The 15,966-nt window shown below is 49.0% G+C and overlaps 1 protein-coding gene across 1 annotated transcript in view; it reads left to right on the forward strand.

Annotated features, from left to right (window-relative positions):
• Positions 1 to 15,615, forward strand: part of HADHA (hydroxyacyl-CoA dehydrogenase trifunctional multienzyme complex subunit alpha) — a 36,958-nt gene extending 21,343 nt beyond the window's left edge. Inside the window, exons 8-20 of the mRNA XM_084792603.1 lie at positions 2,238 to 2,360; positions 3,020 to 3,138; positions 4,859 to 4,915; positions 7,004 to 7,113; positions 7,942 to 8,076; positions 10,177 to 10,348; positions 11,430 to 11,516; positions 12,358 to 12,498; positions 12,810 to 12,878; positions 13,487 to 13,682; positions 14,238 to 14,352; positions 14,868 to 15,013; positions 15,097 to 15,615. Of these exons, the coding sequence (XP_084648729.1) occupies positions 2,238 to 2,360; positions 3,020 to 3,138; positions 4,859 to 4,915; positions 7,004 to 7,113; positions 7,942 to 8,076; positions 10,177 to 10,348; positions 11,430 to 11,516; positions 12,358 to 12,498; positions 12,810 to 12,878; positions 13,487 to 13,682; positions 14,238 to 14,352; positions 14,868 to 15,013; positions 15,097 to 15,242 (1,616 nt within the window). The 3' untranslated portion in view covers positions 15,243 to 15,615. The remainder of the gene's footprint in view (positions 1 to 2,237; positions 2,361 to 3,019; positions 3,139 to 4,858; positions 4,916 to 7,003; positions 7,114 to 7,941; positions 8,077 to 10,176; positions 10,349 to 11,429; positions 11,517 to 12,357; positions 12,499 to 12,809; positions 12,879 to 13,486; positions 13,683 to 14,237; positions 14,353 to 14,867; positions 15,014 to 15,096) is intronic.
• Positions 15,616 to 15,966: the final 351 nt, after the last annotated feature.

Consider the following 15,966-nt stretch of genomic DNA (forward strand, 5'->3'; position numbering starts at 1 on the left):
CTGTCCTGGACTCACTTTATAGACCAGGCTGGCCTCGAACTCACAGCGATCCGCCTGCCTCTGCCTCCCGAGTGCTGGGATTAAAGGCGTGTGCCACGAGTTTTTAAAGATTTTATTAATGTTCACATGTTTATCTGTATGTAAGTGTGCCCATCATATGTGTGCAGGTGCCTTCTGAGGCCAAAAGAGGGCATTGGCTCCCGTGAAGTCAGAATTACAGGGGGTTGTGAGCGGTCATCTCACTGCTGAGGAAGCCTTGAACAAACAGGCTTTACGTAGCCTGGCAGAAGAGATGGCTTGGAAGTAGAGGAAAGTATCTTTAAGATTCCCTTTCTCTCAGTAAGAAGATGCCAGCTAATGCTCTGGGATAAAGAGACCCAGAAAGGAAGGTATCTGGGCTAAGAAACCATGACCAGCCCAGGAGACCTGTGTCCTTCCTGTACCTCCCTTGAGAACTGTGGTGTGGAGTGAGAACTGGCCAGATTCCAAGTGTGGCACAGGAAGGCTGTATTTCCCATGCGATACTCCCAGCGTCACCCCCTTAGCCCCAGGGGAGTGCCTCAGTCGGTCATGGTTCTTTGCCTGGTAGGATGTAGGCCTCCAGCCGACCTGTGCTCCTGCAGTGGTCTTTCCCTGCCTTGGGTGGGTAGCTCTCTCTCGTGGGTATGCTGAGCAGTGCTGGAAGCCCTTCTGGGCAGACCTGTGGCGTAGCACAGGCACAGCGGCAGTCTGTGTGGGTCCTGTGGCCTTGGTTGCCCTGCAGGATTGTGACGTTGTTGACTTTTGTGGACTCTCTGAGCTTTGGCCATTTTGACGTTGTTTAGTGGTGATTTCTGCTCTGTGGTTCACAGCAGGACACGTTTGTAGTGAGCGCCTCTTTCTTGAGATTTTGTTCCTTAGTACTTCAAGTGTGCAGACTTCTTTTTACACTCTAGCCACTTCTTCCGGTGCAATTCATGCAAACGTTTGAGAGCTGGTTGGTGTCAGTTCTCATCGCCCTATAAATCTGTTATTTGGGTTTCTCAGCTTCCCCATTTTTATTTGGTTTTGGGGTGCTAAGGATAGGGCCAAGTCTCATCCATGCTGAGCACTCCACTGAGCTACACACATGATCTAATTCCTGCTTCCAGCAGACACACAAGGTGGCAGATGCCATAAATGGGAAGTTAGTTGCTGTGTTAGTGGATCCCTGTTGGCGTGATGAAACACTGACCAAAAGCAACTGGGGAGAAAAGGGTTTATTTGCCTAAGGGTTCATTATCAGAAGCAGTGAGCGAGGGCAGGAACTCCAGCAGGGCAGGAACCTGGAGGCAGGAGCTGATGCAGAAGCCACGGAAGGGTGCTGCACACTAGCTTGCTCCCCATGGCTTGCTCAGCCTGCTTCCCTATAGAACCCAGGGCCACCGGGCCAGAGACAGCTCCACGTACAGTAGACAGGGCCCTTCCCCATTAATCACTAATTAAGAAAATGCCCTACAGGCTCGCCTACAGCCCCAGCTCATGGAGGCATTTTCTTAATTGAAGTTCCCTCCTCTCAGATGACTGTAGCTTGTGTCAAGTTGACATAAAATTTTCCAGCACAAGTGCATATTGTTGCAGGCCCCCTTGTGTGTACAGGTACTTTGGACTAACCCTGGGGTCACAGAGATTCCTCCGCTTCGGAACAGCCCTTGAGCGGCTAGCGCCCTGAGACTCTTAATAGTGTTCTGGGGGAAGTGGGCTTTATGTTCTTCTTCCTTCTACTCTGTTCTGTGTCACCCCGAAAGTCTGTTGGTTTTGTTTTCCTCATAGTAGCATCCTTCGGCTTCAGCCAAGTCCAGGAGGCAGTCCATACCCCAAAGCTATGACACACCAAAGGACAAAGTGGCCAACCAGTGCCTAAGCTGGGCTGCTCCCTCTCTAGAGCTCCAGGCCTCAGGCTCCTGCAGCACCTTTACACATAATTGCACAGCCTACTCAGTTGGTTGGTTGTTTTCCTACTTTTGTACTAGGAATATGGAGCACACAAGACCTACAGAAGTAGAAGGCAGACTGACAGTGTTTTTAGACCTTTCTTCCACTTAGAGCCCATGTTGCACCTTTGTGCACAACGGTTTCTAGAGCTTACCACTCTGGTGTGAAAGGAGGACTGTGGGAGCCTCCCTGCCACAGGTTTTCTCTGCCAAGGACTAGTCTAAGCTTGATTTACATTCCAGTCCTTGCAATCATTTTGTTGTTGTTTTATTTTGTTTTTACAGGACCAGGAATAAAATCTCCAGAGGAAAGGACAATTGAATACCTAGAAGAAGTTGCAGTCAATTTTGCCAAAGGCCTGGCGGATCGCAAGGTCTCTGCAAAGCACAACAAAGGCCTGGTGGAAAGTGAGTGTCTTCGTTCCAGCACGCAGCAGGGCTTCTTCCAGCCTCTGAGCTTTACTTGCAGTTCAGAATAAGCTTGACCCAGCTGCATAAAACCCTGCCTCAAAAAGAGAGAGAGAGAGATGCTGGGCAGTTGTACATACTTTTAATCCCAGCACTCAGGAGGCAAAGGCAGGCAGATCACTGTGAGTTTGAGGCCAGCCTGGTCTACAGAGTGAGATCCAGGACAGCCATGACTACACAGAGAAACCCTGTCTCAAAAAAACAAAACCAACAAACAAAACAAAACAAAAAACAAAGAGAGAGGTAAATGTATTGATCTGTGCTTTAAGAAGTCAGCCTAAAAATGCTCAGTGCTGCCTCATGGTCACATGGTACTAACAACTAAAGCCATTGTTTAAAGGCTTGTTATTTTGGAAAAACTTAAACATTAATGCAAACGTAGATTATAATAGTGTAATAAAGCTGCACGTCCCCTCACCAGACATTAACATGTACCAAGTGATTAACGCATGTTAAGACAGCTTGGTACAGAGGTTGATGCTTAGGTTGTGTTCCTTCAAATGGCTGGAATTACTGTATTGCTGTGGAGTCTGCAGAACAAATGGACAATGGAGCCCTGGTTCATTTCAGTAACTATCTCACTGCATTTTACCTTACAGAGCTGACGTCATTTGCCATGACTATTCCATTTGTCAGACAACAGATTTACAAAACGGTGGAAGAAAAAGTGAAAAAGCAGACCAAAGGCCTTTATCCTGCACCCTTGAAAATAATTGATGTGAGTCTTGCCCTGTGCACCCACCGTTTTCATATTTCTCACTCAGAGCAAGGATATATAGAGACCCTGTCTTTAAAAAAAAAAAAGAGCCAGGTGTGGTGATACACATAATCCTCACACTCTAGGAGGCAGAGGCAGGCAGATCTCTGAGTTCAAGGCAAGCCTGGTCTACATAGAAAATTACAGGACAGCCAGAGCTACATAGAGAAACTGTGTCTCACATAAACAAAACAACCAAAAAACTGGAGAATGGATTCATTGCAAAGTATATTTTGAGTAAAAGACATGAGACTCCTAAAATATGAAACATGTGCTAGGGATGTGGCCCTGGTAGAACCTTTGCTGGCTCGTATAAGCCTTTAGATTCAGTCCACAGCATTGTAAATAAATAAATTATGATGATGATGATGATGATGATGATGATGATGATGATGATGATGATAATGATGATGATGAAACATGACACATACATCAGCATTCATCTTAACAGTCTGGGCTGGAGAAATTAAATACTTATGGTAAGGCAGATAGCCATACAAGATATAAAACAGCAAAAAGTTAATGCCAGGTAATCAGCGCACAGAGGAAGAGACAATCAGCAAGAGGAGGTAGAGGCTCATGGGATCTGACCTGAAAGGGAAACACAGAGAGGTGACGGACAGGAGAGTCAGGCCAGGCAGGGTGGGCAAAGTTATGGAAACCAGAGAGTGTGAGGCCGTCAAGGAGCAGTGAGTGAGACTCCCTGTTGAAGGTGAATGTGAGGTATCAAGTGTGTAGCAAGGCAGGCTGAGGTTAGATTTTAGAAGGTTAGTATAATGAACTAACCAATTTTACTTCACTGTGCTTTTAGTCCCTTTCATGGTAGCAGGCCAGAGAGGATTAGAGGGACAAGATAGAGCTATCAGCCAGCTATCTTGGTAATGGAGGGTTGAAATTTAAATAAGATTCTGAAGTACATTTAAGTAAAAATAGGACAGCATAAGAAGCTTGCCAAGAGCCGGGTGTGGTGGCGCACACCTTTAATCCCAGCACTCGGGAGGCAGAGGCAGGTGGATCGCTGTGAGTTTGAGGCCAGCCTGGTCTACAAAGCGAGTCCAGGACAGCCAAGGCTACACAGAGAAACCCTGTCTTGAAAGAAGAAGACGAAGAGGGAGGAAGAGGAGGAGGAGGAGGAGGAGGGAGAAGGAAGAAGGAAGAAGAAGAAGAAGAAGAAGAAGAAGAAGAAGAAGAAGAAGAAGAAGAAGAAGCAGCAGCAGCTTGCCAAGAAGAGAGATGATGATAGTAGATATTACAGGAAGTTGGGTTAGGAATGTAGATACTTTATATTTTAATGATTTGGGGTTTGTTTTGTTTCCTGTCATGTATAAATTATGGTTCTTAGGTCTGGGGTCACATGTCTTTTCTGTTTTCCACCATTTGTGGCATAGTGACTGCCTCAGATGTAAAGCTGAGCTGCACAGGGTTCCTGGCTAATGTGACTAACACAGTGGAGAGGCTGTGCTTAGAAAGGATCTGGAGGAATAGCAAAGGTCCCTTTCCCCTAGGTTCAGCAGCAGCCTGAGAGACGGTGGCTCAGTCTAGAGCAGCCAGGCTTCACTGTCAGCACAGCTGGGTGTGCTACCTGCTGTGTGAAGCTAATGAGGCTGGCTGTTGTATTCAGCATTACTTTACATTTAGCCATTCTGTTCCAACACTGAGCAAGTTCATTTGTGGTTTTTAGGCTGTGAAGGCTGGTCTCGAGCAAGGAAGTGACGCTGGTTATCTCGCTGAATCACAGGTAAAATGATTTTTCTCCAGTTTAATTGTAGAAAACTAAAGACCCAAAGCTCTGTTTAAAACTCAGAATGCTTGTACATAAAATATGCTATATGTAAAACATACTACATAGGTCATACTTGCAATGGCCAATATGATTATTCTCACTGATTGAGTGGCTTGAGAATGGGACGGTGTCTGCAGTGCTTGAAGCTGCTCAGTAATGAATGTGTAATGAGAACAAGAAGCAGCCGCCCTTTCAGAACTAGTGGCCTGAATACCTTTAGTCTGCACGTGGGTTGATTTGGGTTTTTGTTTGTTTGTTTGTTTTGTTTTCAGATTTATTTATTTACTATATATGTATATAGTGTTAGAGGGCACCAGATCTCATTTCAGATGCTTGTAAGCCATCATGTGGTTGCTGGGAATTGAACTCAGGACCTCTGGAAGTACTACCAGTGCTTTTAACCACTAAGCCATCTCTCCAGCCCTTTTTTTTTTTTTTTTTGAACCAGAGTTTGTCTGTGTAACAGCTCTGGCAGTCCTGGGACTCAGTCTGTAAATCGGGCTGGCCTCAAACTCACAGAGATCCACCTGCCTCTGCCTCCCAAGTGCGGGGATTAAAGGCGTGTGGGTCACCAGCTCCCAGCTCACTTGAGCTGATTTTGTTGTGACAAAATGCATACATTGAGGGCTGGAGGTATAGGTCAGTGAAGAGTGATTGCCCATAGTGTGTGCATGTCCCTAGGTCCAACCCCAGCACCACAGAGAAAAGAGGGAAACACAAATACTGATTTACATGTATTTACTATTTACTAAGGCTTAGAGATGCAACATTTCCGATGAATTAGAAAATAAAGTCTTGACCCAGAACAAAGAAGTGCATGCCGACCAGTCTTACCCCGCTCACTTTTCTCAAAAGTTAATGGTATGCCAGATGTAAGGAGTGGAATGTGTAATTTAAGTTTTATGCTATCACTGGAGAACTTGATAATAGGCCAGAAGGTAATCTGAAGAGTTCAGGGAAAGCTCTAGAAAACCAGCTCTCATGGATTGCTCATGTGGTCCTCATATTTTAAATACCATAATCAGGCACACATGCACGCATGCGCATATATGTGCAGAAAAATAGAAGTATGTCTCACAAATCAGTAGGTGTCCTCACTGCGTGTACTTGGCCCTCCCACAGCTACAGTCCTGTATCCAACTATTGACGCAGCTGTTCAGGGAGGAGGATATGTTGGGATAAAGAGGGGGCCAAGGAAGAGTGGAAGGAGGGACAGAGAGTAATGGGGTGGGTATGATCAATCTATTATGTACATATAAAAACTGCATTTGTACTGAATATGTAGAGACTTTTGTTGTTAGCAACTAAATATATATGTTTACCTTGTTGAAATAGCTGGCATAGAGAGTCCAGTCATGTTACGAGTGTTCTCATTATTCCCATATCAGTACAAGAACCAGGCATCCATGTTCCCATTTGAAGTGTAAAGAAAGCTTGACAGTAGGAAGATGTCAGGGCCAGGGGCAAACCCAACTGTATGCAGGGAACCAGGAAACTGGCCTCATCCTTAATGTTGGGATACTTCTAATCTAGCAGTGGGAGTGGCGAGGGCCACCAGCTGCAGGAAAAGAGAGCTGCAGTCCTTGGGAGCTTCAGTTTCCGCTGTCCCGGGTTACTGGAGGTGATGGTGAGAATCCATCTAGGCAAATGTTACCACTCCCCTGCTGTAAGAATCTGAGAGCTCAGTACCATCAAAACCTCCTTCAGAGCCAGGTATGGAGGCACAGGCAGGCAGATCTCCAAGTTTGAGGCCAGCCTGGTCTACACAGTGAGTTCCTGGACAGCCAGGGCTACACAGAGAAACCCTGTCTCAAACATTAATTAATTAAATTTTTTTTTAAAAAAGACAAAAACAAAAACACAAGCCTCCTTCAAAGCAATGGTGAGGTGAGCTGCAGAGGAGGGCAATGACGGGGACAGCAGCAGTAGCTGGAAGCCCAAGCGCACTGCCTGTGGAGCCAGGCTGTCCCCTCTGATGAGCCGAAGGAGTACCATCACCAGCACCCCAAAGTTCCACTTTCCTTGTTTCCTTTCGCCTTTCAGAAATTCGGAGAGCTTGCACTGACCAGAGAATCGAAGGCCCTGATGGGACTTTATAACGGCCAGGTCCTGTGCAAGAAAAATAAGTTTGGAGCGCCACAGAAGACTGTTCAGTAAGCCACCCTGCCTAGAAAGCCTGAGAATTTGCTTTGTAGCAAGTGTGTAGGTGTTGAGGAAGCACAGAGCTAGATTAGCCCCACCCCCTTCTGCCCTGCGCACACTAGGGCCCTCATTCCAAGCACATGCTTGTCTTCAGGCCCCTGAGTTTTCTCTAGGCCCTTCAGCAGATTCATGCAGCTTCCTCATCTCCTAGGATGCCCTCAGGGTCTGGCTTAGGTCTCCCTTGGCAGACCCAGGCACACTCTGCTGCAGCTGTAGCTTGGCTCAGCTGGTGAGTACTTGCCTAGCACACAGGAGCCAGAGTTCAATTGCTTGTGCCACATACACCAGGTATGGTGATGCGAGACGTTAGCCCTGCAGTCACGAAGATGAGAAGGCCAAGGCCAGCCTCAGCTCCATAAGACCTGCCACAGAGGAAAAAAAAACCCAAAAGCTCCTGTAAGGAGACTGAAGTATTCTGGCTAGGGCTGTAGATTTTGGGAGAAAGGAGAATGACAGAAAAAATATTCAGATCACTAAGAAGTTATCAAGTGGACTAGTTTTCACACACACCTCCCCAAGATCAGACTTGGTTTTCTATGCTTCAGGGACAGCTGAAAATTGGGTTAGTTCTGCCTTCATGGAAAGACCAGTTCTTTATACCCAGTGAGTTTTACATGTATCTTTAAAAATAAAATAAAAAATATTGTAGAGAGAGATTATGGGAAAGCTCTTATACTCGTGCCTGGTGTAGTTAGTGTGCCGGGTGACAGCTTGGCCAGTGTTCCCAGCTAGTAAGTGTTTGAGATGGTCACCAGAGCTGTCTGCTCCTGTCCCTCCAGGCATCTAGCCATCCTTGGTGCAGGGCTGATGGGCGCCGGCATTGCCCAGGTCTCTGTGGATAAGGGACTGAAAACGCTACTCAAAGACACCACAGTGACGGGGCTGGGCCGGGGCCAGCAACAAGTGTTCAAAGGGTAAGCATCCTCTCCTTCTGCCAAGAGGTAAACTTTCTGGGGCAGGGGTGCTTGGGCTTTTGTTTTGTTTCATCACAGATTCCTTTTGCTTGAACATAATGAGCCCCTTACTCTATAGTTTTACCAAAGTTTCTTTGATTTTTAGGAATACCAATTATTCTTTAAACTCTTTTTCTTGTGAATATCATAGGCCGTTGGTCTTGGAGCATTTCCTTATTAGTGGATATTTTAAATGCCATTTATTTTATCCTCTGGTATGAAACTAGTCATGGGTGTGTGATTTGGCTAAGGTTTGCATGAAGCTGCCGTAGTGGACTAGATTCTGGAACCCACCTGGCTTTTCTGGGGCTGAAGGGAGGTGGGAGTGAGCATGTGCTGCCCACAGTTGGGGAAGGCAGGACTGGCACGAGGGCTCTTCAGCCTCTTTCCTGATGAGAGTGACACAGTAGAGCCCTTGCCTGGTGAGCCTGTGATCCCTGCAGCCTGCAGGTTCCCATATCTGCAGGCAAAACACCCATGTGCAAAAAGTAAAGTTTAAACAAATGTTTTAAAATAAAAACAACGGATGACTGTTATTCCACCCCACTCAGTCCCTTCCCACACCCATGCCGCCAGTTTTTGCTGAGAGGAAATGGGGTCGGCTCAGCTAGACTGATGTTTTCAGCCCAGTGTTCTGCATAAACGTGATGGATGAGCTGGCTACATTAGACCATGCTGCTTGGGACTCTGCTGAGTGAGGGCTTTGTGTTTCCTGAGTGGCCTGGGTAGCCTGAGCACGCTGTCCCCCTCCTCTGCTAAGGAGCATGAGCGCTGCCGCCACGGTTCTGGCCAGGACCTGGCAGCTCGGTTATGTTGCCAATTACAAAATGACATAAAAAGGAGATGAAGTAAAAGCTGGGGGGTGGGGGGCAGGGGTCCCACACAGCATCCAGGCTCCCCTCCCAGCATCTCATGCAGAGTGCAGAGCTGCTGCATAGGAGAGCCTCATCCCTGACGTCTTCTGGATGCTTCCTTTTCTATCTTAGGCCTGGGCAGTATACCTACCATACCACTGGCTTGGCACATGCTTCCTTTCCCTTCCCAGAAATAGCTCCCTAGGCGTTTGAGCCAGCCACTGGTGTCAGCACGTGAACAAGCTGCTGTGGCTGACTGCTGCTGGCCTGTCAGAGAAGGCCCATGCTTTTAAGGCCTTTATTGGATCCTTTTTAACAATAATTTTTTATTTCATTTTATACAATGGTGTCTTGCCTGCATGTATGTCTATGTGGGAGCATTGGGTCCTCTGGAACTGTAGTTATAGATAGTTCTGAGCTGCCATGTGGGTGCTGGGAATTGAACCCAAGTCCTTTAGAAGAGCTGCCAGTGCTCTCGGCTCAGCCATCTCTGCAGCCCCTACTGGATACTTCCTTGGACTTACCTATGCCTTTAGTTTTCCTTTTACTTAAGAGAGTTAGCGAATGGGTTCTCAGATCCTTCAGAGGAACATTCTGTTGTTTATTCTGAAAAATATCGTCAAGATGAACCTAAACAGTCCCTTAACCCTTGGTGATAAAAATGAGTCAGTTAACTGAGTGGCGAGAATCCCTTGTGGTTCTCTCTGGAAAAAGAAAGTTCGGTGTGCTGCTTGTGTGCTGAGTGGACGTGGGTTGACAGGAGAGCATGCGAAGGCCCTGGGCTCGAGCCCCTGCACTAGGGCTTTGTAGCAGTGGGGAGAGGGCACAGTGCTCCGGCCGCCCTCTAGGTTGTGACTGGAGAACAACGTAGCAGGTAGGTAGGTGAGTGGTAACACCCGCTGGCCCAGGACATGGTGGCGTGTCTTTGCCAGTCTCATCCTGGCTTATTTATTGATTCTCCTCTGGCTGGCGATTTGAACTGTTCTATAAGGAATACAGTTTTTGTCCATCAACTGTATAGAGCATTTTGTGATAGCCTGTGTGCCTGGGGGCCACCTTGTCTTCAGTGTTAATAACCCCCTCACTAGCCATTGACCCCCATTGCCTCTGACCTCGGCCCCCTCAACATGGGAGTAATGATAGAAGCTGTGCAGCAACTGTGTGGCCTCTGTCCCTGCTCTTCACTCTAAGGACATGTTCTTTCTAGACTGAATGACAAAGTGAAGAAGAAAGCTCTGACGTCATTCGAAAGGGATTCCATCTTCAGCAACCTGATTGGGCAGCTTGATTACAAGGGTTTTGAGAAGGCCGACATGGTGATTGAAGCTGTGTTTGAGGACCTCGGCGTTAAGCATAAAGTGTTAAAGGAAGTAGAAGGCGTAAGTAGGGCTTATGGCTCCTGAATCCTGGAGGACAGAGACGGGTGGGTCTTCCCGGGAGGCCAGAGGACAACGTGCAGGAACCGTTTCTCTCCTTGCACCATGTGGTGGCCCAGGCGTGGCAGCAAGTGCCTTCACCCACTGAGCAATCTGCTGGCCTCGGTGAGGCCATACACGCTATGCGTATCAGAAAGCTCAAGTCTAAACGCTAAGGGGAGAAAATTAAGTTCCTTATGCTCCTAAGCCCAGTGTTCATTAGCCATCCTCAGTGAAGTGGGGAGGAACCCAGACGTCCAGATAGCATCAGGAAGTGAAGTGCAGCCAGGTACCCTGCGGTTTGTTTTGGTTTGGGTTTGGTTTTGGTTTTTGGTTGGTTGGTTTGGTTTGGTTTGGTTTGGGGTTTTTGGTTTTTTGTTTGTTTGGTTTGGTTTGGTTTGGTTGACTGTGAACCATAATCAAGTGTCTTCAGATCTAGACAGCAAAGGGAACTAACTAAGGAAGTTTTCCCGAGCCTGTTCCAGATGCTTACCTGTCTGTGGTGGTGCTCCATTGGACAGAACACTGAATAGTCTGTGTTAGGACAGTGAGCTACTAGAGCTAACGGGGTAGTAGTTATGTGCTGCAGGTGCGATCATAGTGGACACTGCTCATCGGTGGCGCTATTAGATTGGATTAAGTGTGCGCTTTCTGGCTTATTGAAAGTGCCTGGGGCTAGCGGCTCCCTCATCTTCCAGACGTGAGCACATCCAGATACTGAGAGGGTCGACACCATGCCCCACCAGAATGAAACTTAGTTCCAGGCATGCCTCTGGCATCTATCTAAGGCATTGTTTTACCCAGGTGCTGAGAGGTCGTCGTCTCTAGGGCAGGACAGGCCATCACTAGAGGACACCTCAGACAAAAAGAGAACGAGGGCAACACAGAGCTTTTAGGTGACTCCTCATGTCTGTGTGAGCTCTGGCTGTGTGTGAGCAGGTGTGGATAAGACAGCAGGCTGGGCCTGAGTATCACTCAGCTGTGCCGTGGATTGGCACCGCTAGGCCTACCCAATAGATTCTCAAACGCTTCTTCCCCCTTGCAGGTGATTCCAGAACACTGTATCTTTGCCAGCAACACATCTGCTCTCCCAATCAATCAGATCGCGTCTGTCAGCAAAAGGCCTGAGAAGGTAAAGTGGACAGAGAGCCCTTCAGATGTGTGACTTATCCAGACTCCCTGGCTGAGAAGGCCAGTATAAATTATGAAACAGATGGGGTGGCTCTCAGAGACAGGCACAGGAAAATGAACGCCGTGCCCTATGGGTGTAGGAAGGGTAGGGTACAGCAGAAAGCACCTTCATGGCAGCTGCTCATCCCTCATGGTAGCTGTTTTTCATGTTTAGACTATTAAATTACTTAGCCTAGAATTAGGCCTTAAAGGATAGACCATAAGCCATGAAGCAACACGGTGTAGCTAGAGTGCAGTGTGGTGACTGCCGGGGCCGAGGAAGGCTCCAGCTGCAGATCTAGGAATGGAAGGCGATGCCGGGCACCTACAGCCTCACCCCGCGCCTTCCAGGCAGGATGTCAAAGTACTAGATTGAGAAGTACTGTCATTGAGTATTTGGGATACTGCCTAGAAAGTTATCTTTGCTTACGCTGATTAAGGAAGAATGAAGCCATTCAAAGAGAACTAAAATGCCTCACTCCTCCGGAGCACACCAGTTGCTTCAACTGAGCAACAAGAGAAAGACTGGAAATACAAAAAAAAAAAAAAAATCTCTAAACAGCTAACATTGCTAATACTAAGTCTGTGTCTCCACACCACACAAGCCTGTGGTGATGTGGTGTGGGACATGATGGACGCCGGTCCAGGGATGACAGGAGAAAGGTCAAGGGAAGGTGGCAGCTGATGATGAAACACACCTTTCTCTCCGGTGTTCCCTAGTAAACAAGGGAGCCTGTGTCCCCTGCCCCTCCCCTCCCTCCCCAGCTACACCAGTAATCTGTTGGCTATGGCTCCCTCCCCAGGTGATTGGCATGCACTACTTCTCACCTGTTGACAAGATGCAGCTGCTAGAAATCATCACGACCGACAAGACCTCCAAGGACACAACAGCCTCCGCTGTGGCCGTGGGTCTCAAGCAGGGGAAGGTCATCATTGTGGTCAAGGTGGGGCACAGAGCCTCCAGGGTTGTTAGTAACTATTAAGGGGGGAGTGCCAGCTTCTAGGAGAGTCCACTAGGGTGTCCAAAATGGACAGTATAGTGGCTGTCCCACAGAGGAAGGGTAGGTGCAGGAGTGTCTGGGCTCTGGCAGGTCCAAGCGTGATTCTAGGGTGCTCCCTCTCCATCGTAACCCTGAGCATCCTGACGAGAGTGTAGATCAGCTGAAGCTGTGATGTCTGGGGGAGGGGCACTGGGTGTGGATGTGGGCAGTCCAAGCAAAGCAAGGCCTAGAGCTCCTTTCCTCTCCCTTGGCAGGATGGCCCCGGCTTCTACACCACCCGGTGTCTTGCTCCCATGATGTCTGAAGTCATGCGCATCCTCCAGGTGGGTACTGTTCTCTGGAATGCCTGAGACCTTGTCAGATCCTTTTCTCTGTCCTCCAGGCTAAAGATGTCCAGATGAGGGACAAGCTCCCCCAGAATAGACTACTGCTTTTCCCTAGAGGCCCTTCTGTGCCTCCCTCCCTCACTGAAACAGGAAATCTTGGGGCTGAGACTATGCCCAGTAGGCAGAGTGTTAACTGTGCTCTGTTGGCTCCCCAGCATTGCAGGAGCCAAAGCCTCCCAGAGTGCTCAGACACATTGCTTCTGCATCCCTGGGGTGAGGACCTTCCAGATCAGAGCCTGTGTGGCCTGCTACCTTATCTGCTTCTCACTCACTCTCTCTCTCACACACACACACACACACACACACACACACGTGCGCGCGCAGAGGACCCTTCTAGACGCGGGATGCCAGCACTCTCAGTCCTAGTATCCATGACATCTCCTTAGTCCTGTGGGATGGCTTCAGGGTTTCTGCCCCAGCCAGGTGAAGTACAAGAAAAGAAGTGGGTTTTGCACGAGGCTGTGCTGGGGGTTATTACAGGCAGCCTCCTGTTGGGGCATCTGAGATGGCGGCGCACTGAGGCCCTTGCTTTACTTCCTGTTCAGGAAGGAGTTGACCCTAAGAAGCTGGACGCCTTGACCACAGGCTTCGGCTTCCCCGTGGGTGCTGCCACCCTGGCAGATGAAGTGGGTGTGGATGTGGCACAGCACGTGGCAGAAGACCTGGGCACAGCCTTTGGGGAGCGCTTTGGAGGCGGCAGCGTGGAACTGCTGAAGCAGATGGTCTCCAAGGGCTTCTTGGGTGAGTAGCCACAGGACAGAGTTAAGTGCTAGTTACAGAGCTCTGAGCGGTGCCCGGGAGCAGACCAAGCAGAGGAGAACGTTTCTAACTAGGGACCCTGGACATGGGGAGTGTCTTAGCTGGGTGTGTAGCTTAGGGGAAAGGCGGAGTCAGGGCTGCTGGGACTCTGCCATGTATACCAGACAGATCCGCATCTTCTTCCTGCCAAGATCTGCCACTTCAGGAGCAGGTCCTGTGTCCAGGCTTGGCCCTGTGGGCGGAAGCTCTGCCTTTCCACTCAAAGCATGCGATTGAGGCTGCAGTAAAATCACATTTAGGGCCTGGACCTTCTGTTTGTATGTTAGAGTCCAGGCGGCCATTCTTATTCAGACGCAGATTTCCACAGTCGGAGTCTGCCCTCCTGCCAATCATCCGACAAGGGTTAAATGGCTCAGTTGGCTGGATGCAGGAGCTCAGCAGTGCTGCAGAGTGCTAGAAGCTGAGAGCATCCAGCAGACAGGCAGGGTCCCAGCTAGGGTGAAGGGAGACACTAATGCCATCTCTTTCTTCTCTCAGGTCGCAAGTCTGGGAAGGGCTTTTACATCTATCAGGAGGGGTCAAAGAATAAGAGCTTGAATTCTGAAATGGATAGTATCTTGGCGAACCTGAGGCTGCCTGCCAAGCCTGAGGTGTAAGTTGATTTGAGTGACTATTTGCACGAAAATGATGTTTCTCTGGTAGTTCAAAGCTCCTCAGCCCCTTTCCTATTCTCTTATGACCCAAAGCCTGCAAAACACTGCACAGCTAAACCCCCTGCACATTACCCAGGTGAGAGTGGACCATGCCTGGGGAAAGCCTCCTCCAGCCTTGCCTGTGAAGGTTGGAGGCGGACTGTGCAAGCCCCTGCGCCTTTCCCTACCCCTGTTACCTTGGGAAACGTGCACGCCACTATTGCTGATATTTCAGAAATGGTGATCATCCCTCCCATGCCAGGCCCTGTGCTGGGCACTGAGTTTAACAGATCAGTTGGGGAAAACCCCACCCCTTTGCAAAAAAAAAAAAAAAGGCTGCATCATCTTTTAGGGTGGTGCTGTCCATCCTGGCGCTTGCCTCCCTAGAACTCACCTGCACCCCACTTACTACACTCCAGTGAGGAGCATTCTTTCTCTAGCTAAATTTTCCTTCCTGCTCCCTTCCCTCCCTCAGCTCCTCTGACGAAGACATCCAATACCGTGTGATAACAAGGTTCGTGAATGAAGCAGTCCTGTGCCTACAGGAAGGGATCCTAGCCACACCTGCAGAGGGCGACATCGGAGCGGTCTTTGGGCTTGGCTTTCCCCCTTGTCTCGGAGGTCAGTGTGCAGGCTGGAAAGTTGCCTCCTTTATCCTGTGCACATCACTGTTTCCATCACTAAAGTGCTGTCTCTCCGCTCAGGGCCCTTCCGCTTTGTGGATCTGTATGGTGCTCAGAAGGTTGTGGACCGACTCCGGAAGTACGAATCTGCCTATGGAACCCAGTTTACCCCGTGCCAGCTGCTCCTCGACCACGCTAACAGCACCAGCAAGAAGTTCTACCAATGAGCAGGCCCTCCCATCCTGCCCCGTCCATGCACTAACCCAGACCTGGCAGTGCTGCTTCTCCGCGCTGTCTAGATTATCAGGAAGCAAGAGAAAGGCCAAGTCTAGCCTTGGGTTTGCTCCTCCATCATAGTGCCTTCAGCCCTGTCCAGCTCCTCCTCCTGGTGAAGTCTGACTGTGAACTGTTTGTACTTCATTCTGGAGGATGAGCCCCACTGTGCTCCTTTTGCAAGTCCTGCCTGAGACCCAAAGCAGCTTAAGAGCAGCCCAGAGCATCTGCTGCCTGTGCCTCCGAGGAGGCCAGGGGGCTCTGGCAGTGGTCAGGGCAGTTTTGCACCCAGCCAAACACAGGATAACAATAAAATCCAGACTGTTGCTGCCTGCTTGGTCTGTTTTCTTCTGTCTGCCCTTCTGTTTAAGCACTGGCTTCAATAAAGCAATAAAGCGTGAGTGTGTTGGGAGGTGTTGAGGCAGCTGCTTGAGAGGGGACTTGTAAAGCCAGAAAACGGACTTTCTGTGCCCATGCCTTTAAGCCTGACTGTCTAAGTGCCTCGGCTGGGCTGCCTGTGGCACGATTGCGGCCCTGGTCAGCGAGAGCAGTGGTAACAGGAGGGGCATGGTGTACCAGGATTCGAAAGACACTTCTTTCCCCAAACTCATTTCCTCACTGCGCCATTGTATGCATTTTTCTTCCCCTGGCATCTCGGGATGTTGGTGGGAGAGTTAT

This window comes from Acomys minous, assembly GCF_964271855.1.
Source record: "Acomys minous genome assembly, chromosome: 8".
Taxonomy (NCBI): Eukaryota; Metazoa; Chordata; class Mammalia; order Rodentia; family Muridae; genus Acomys; species Acomys minous.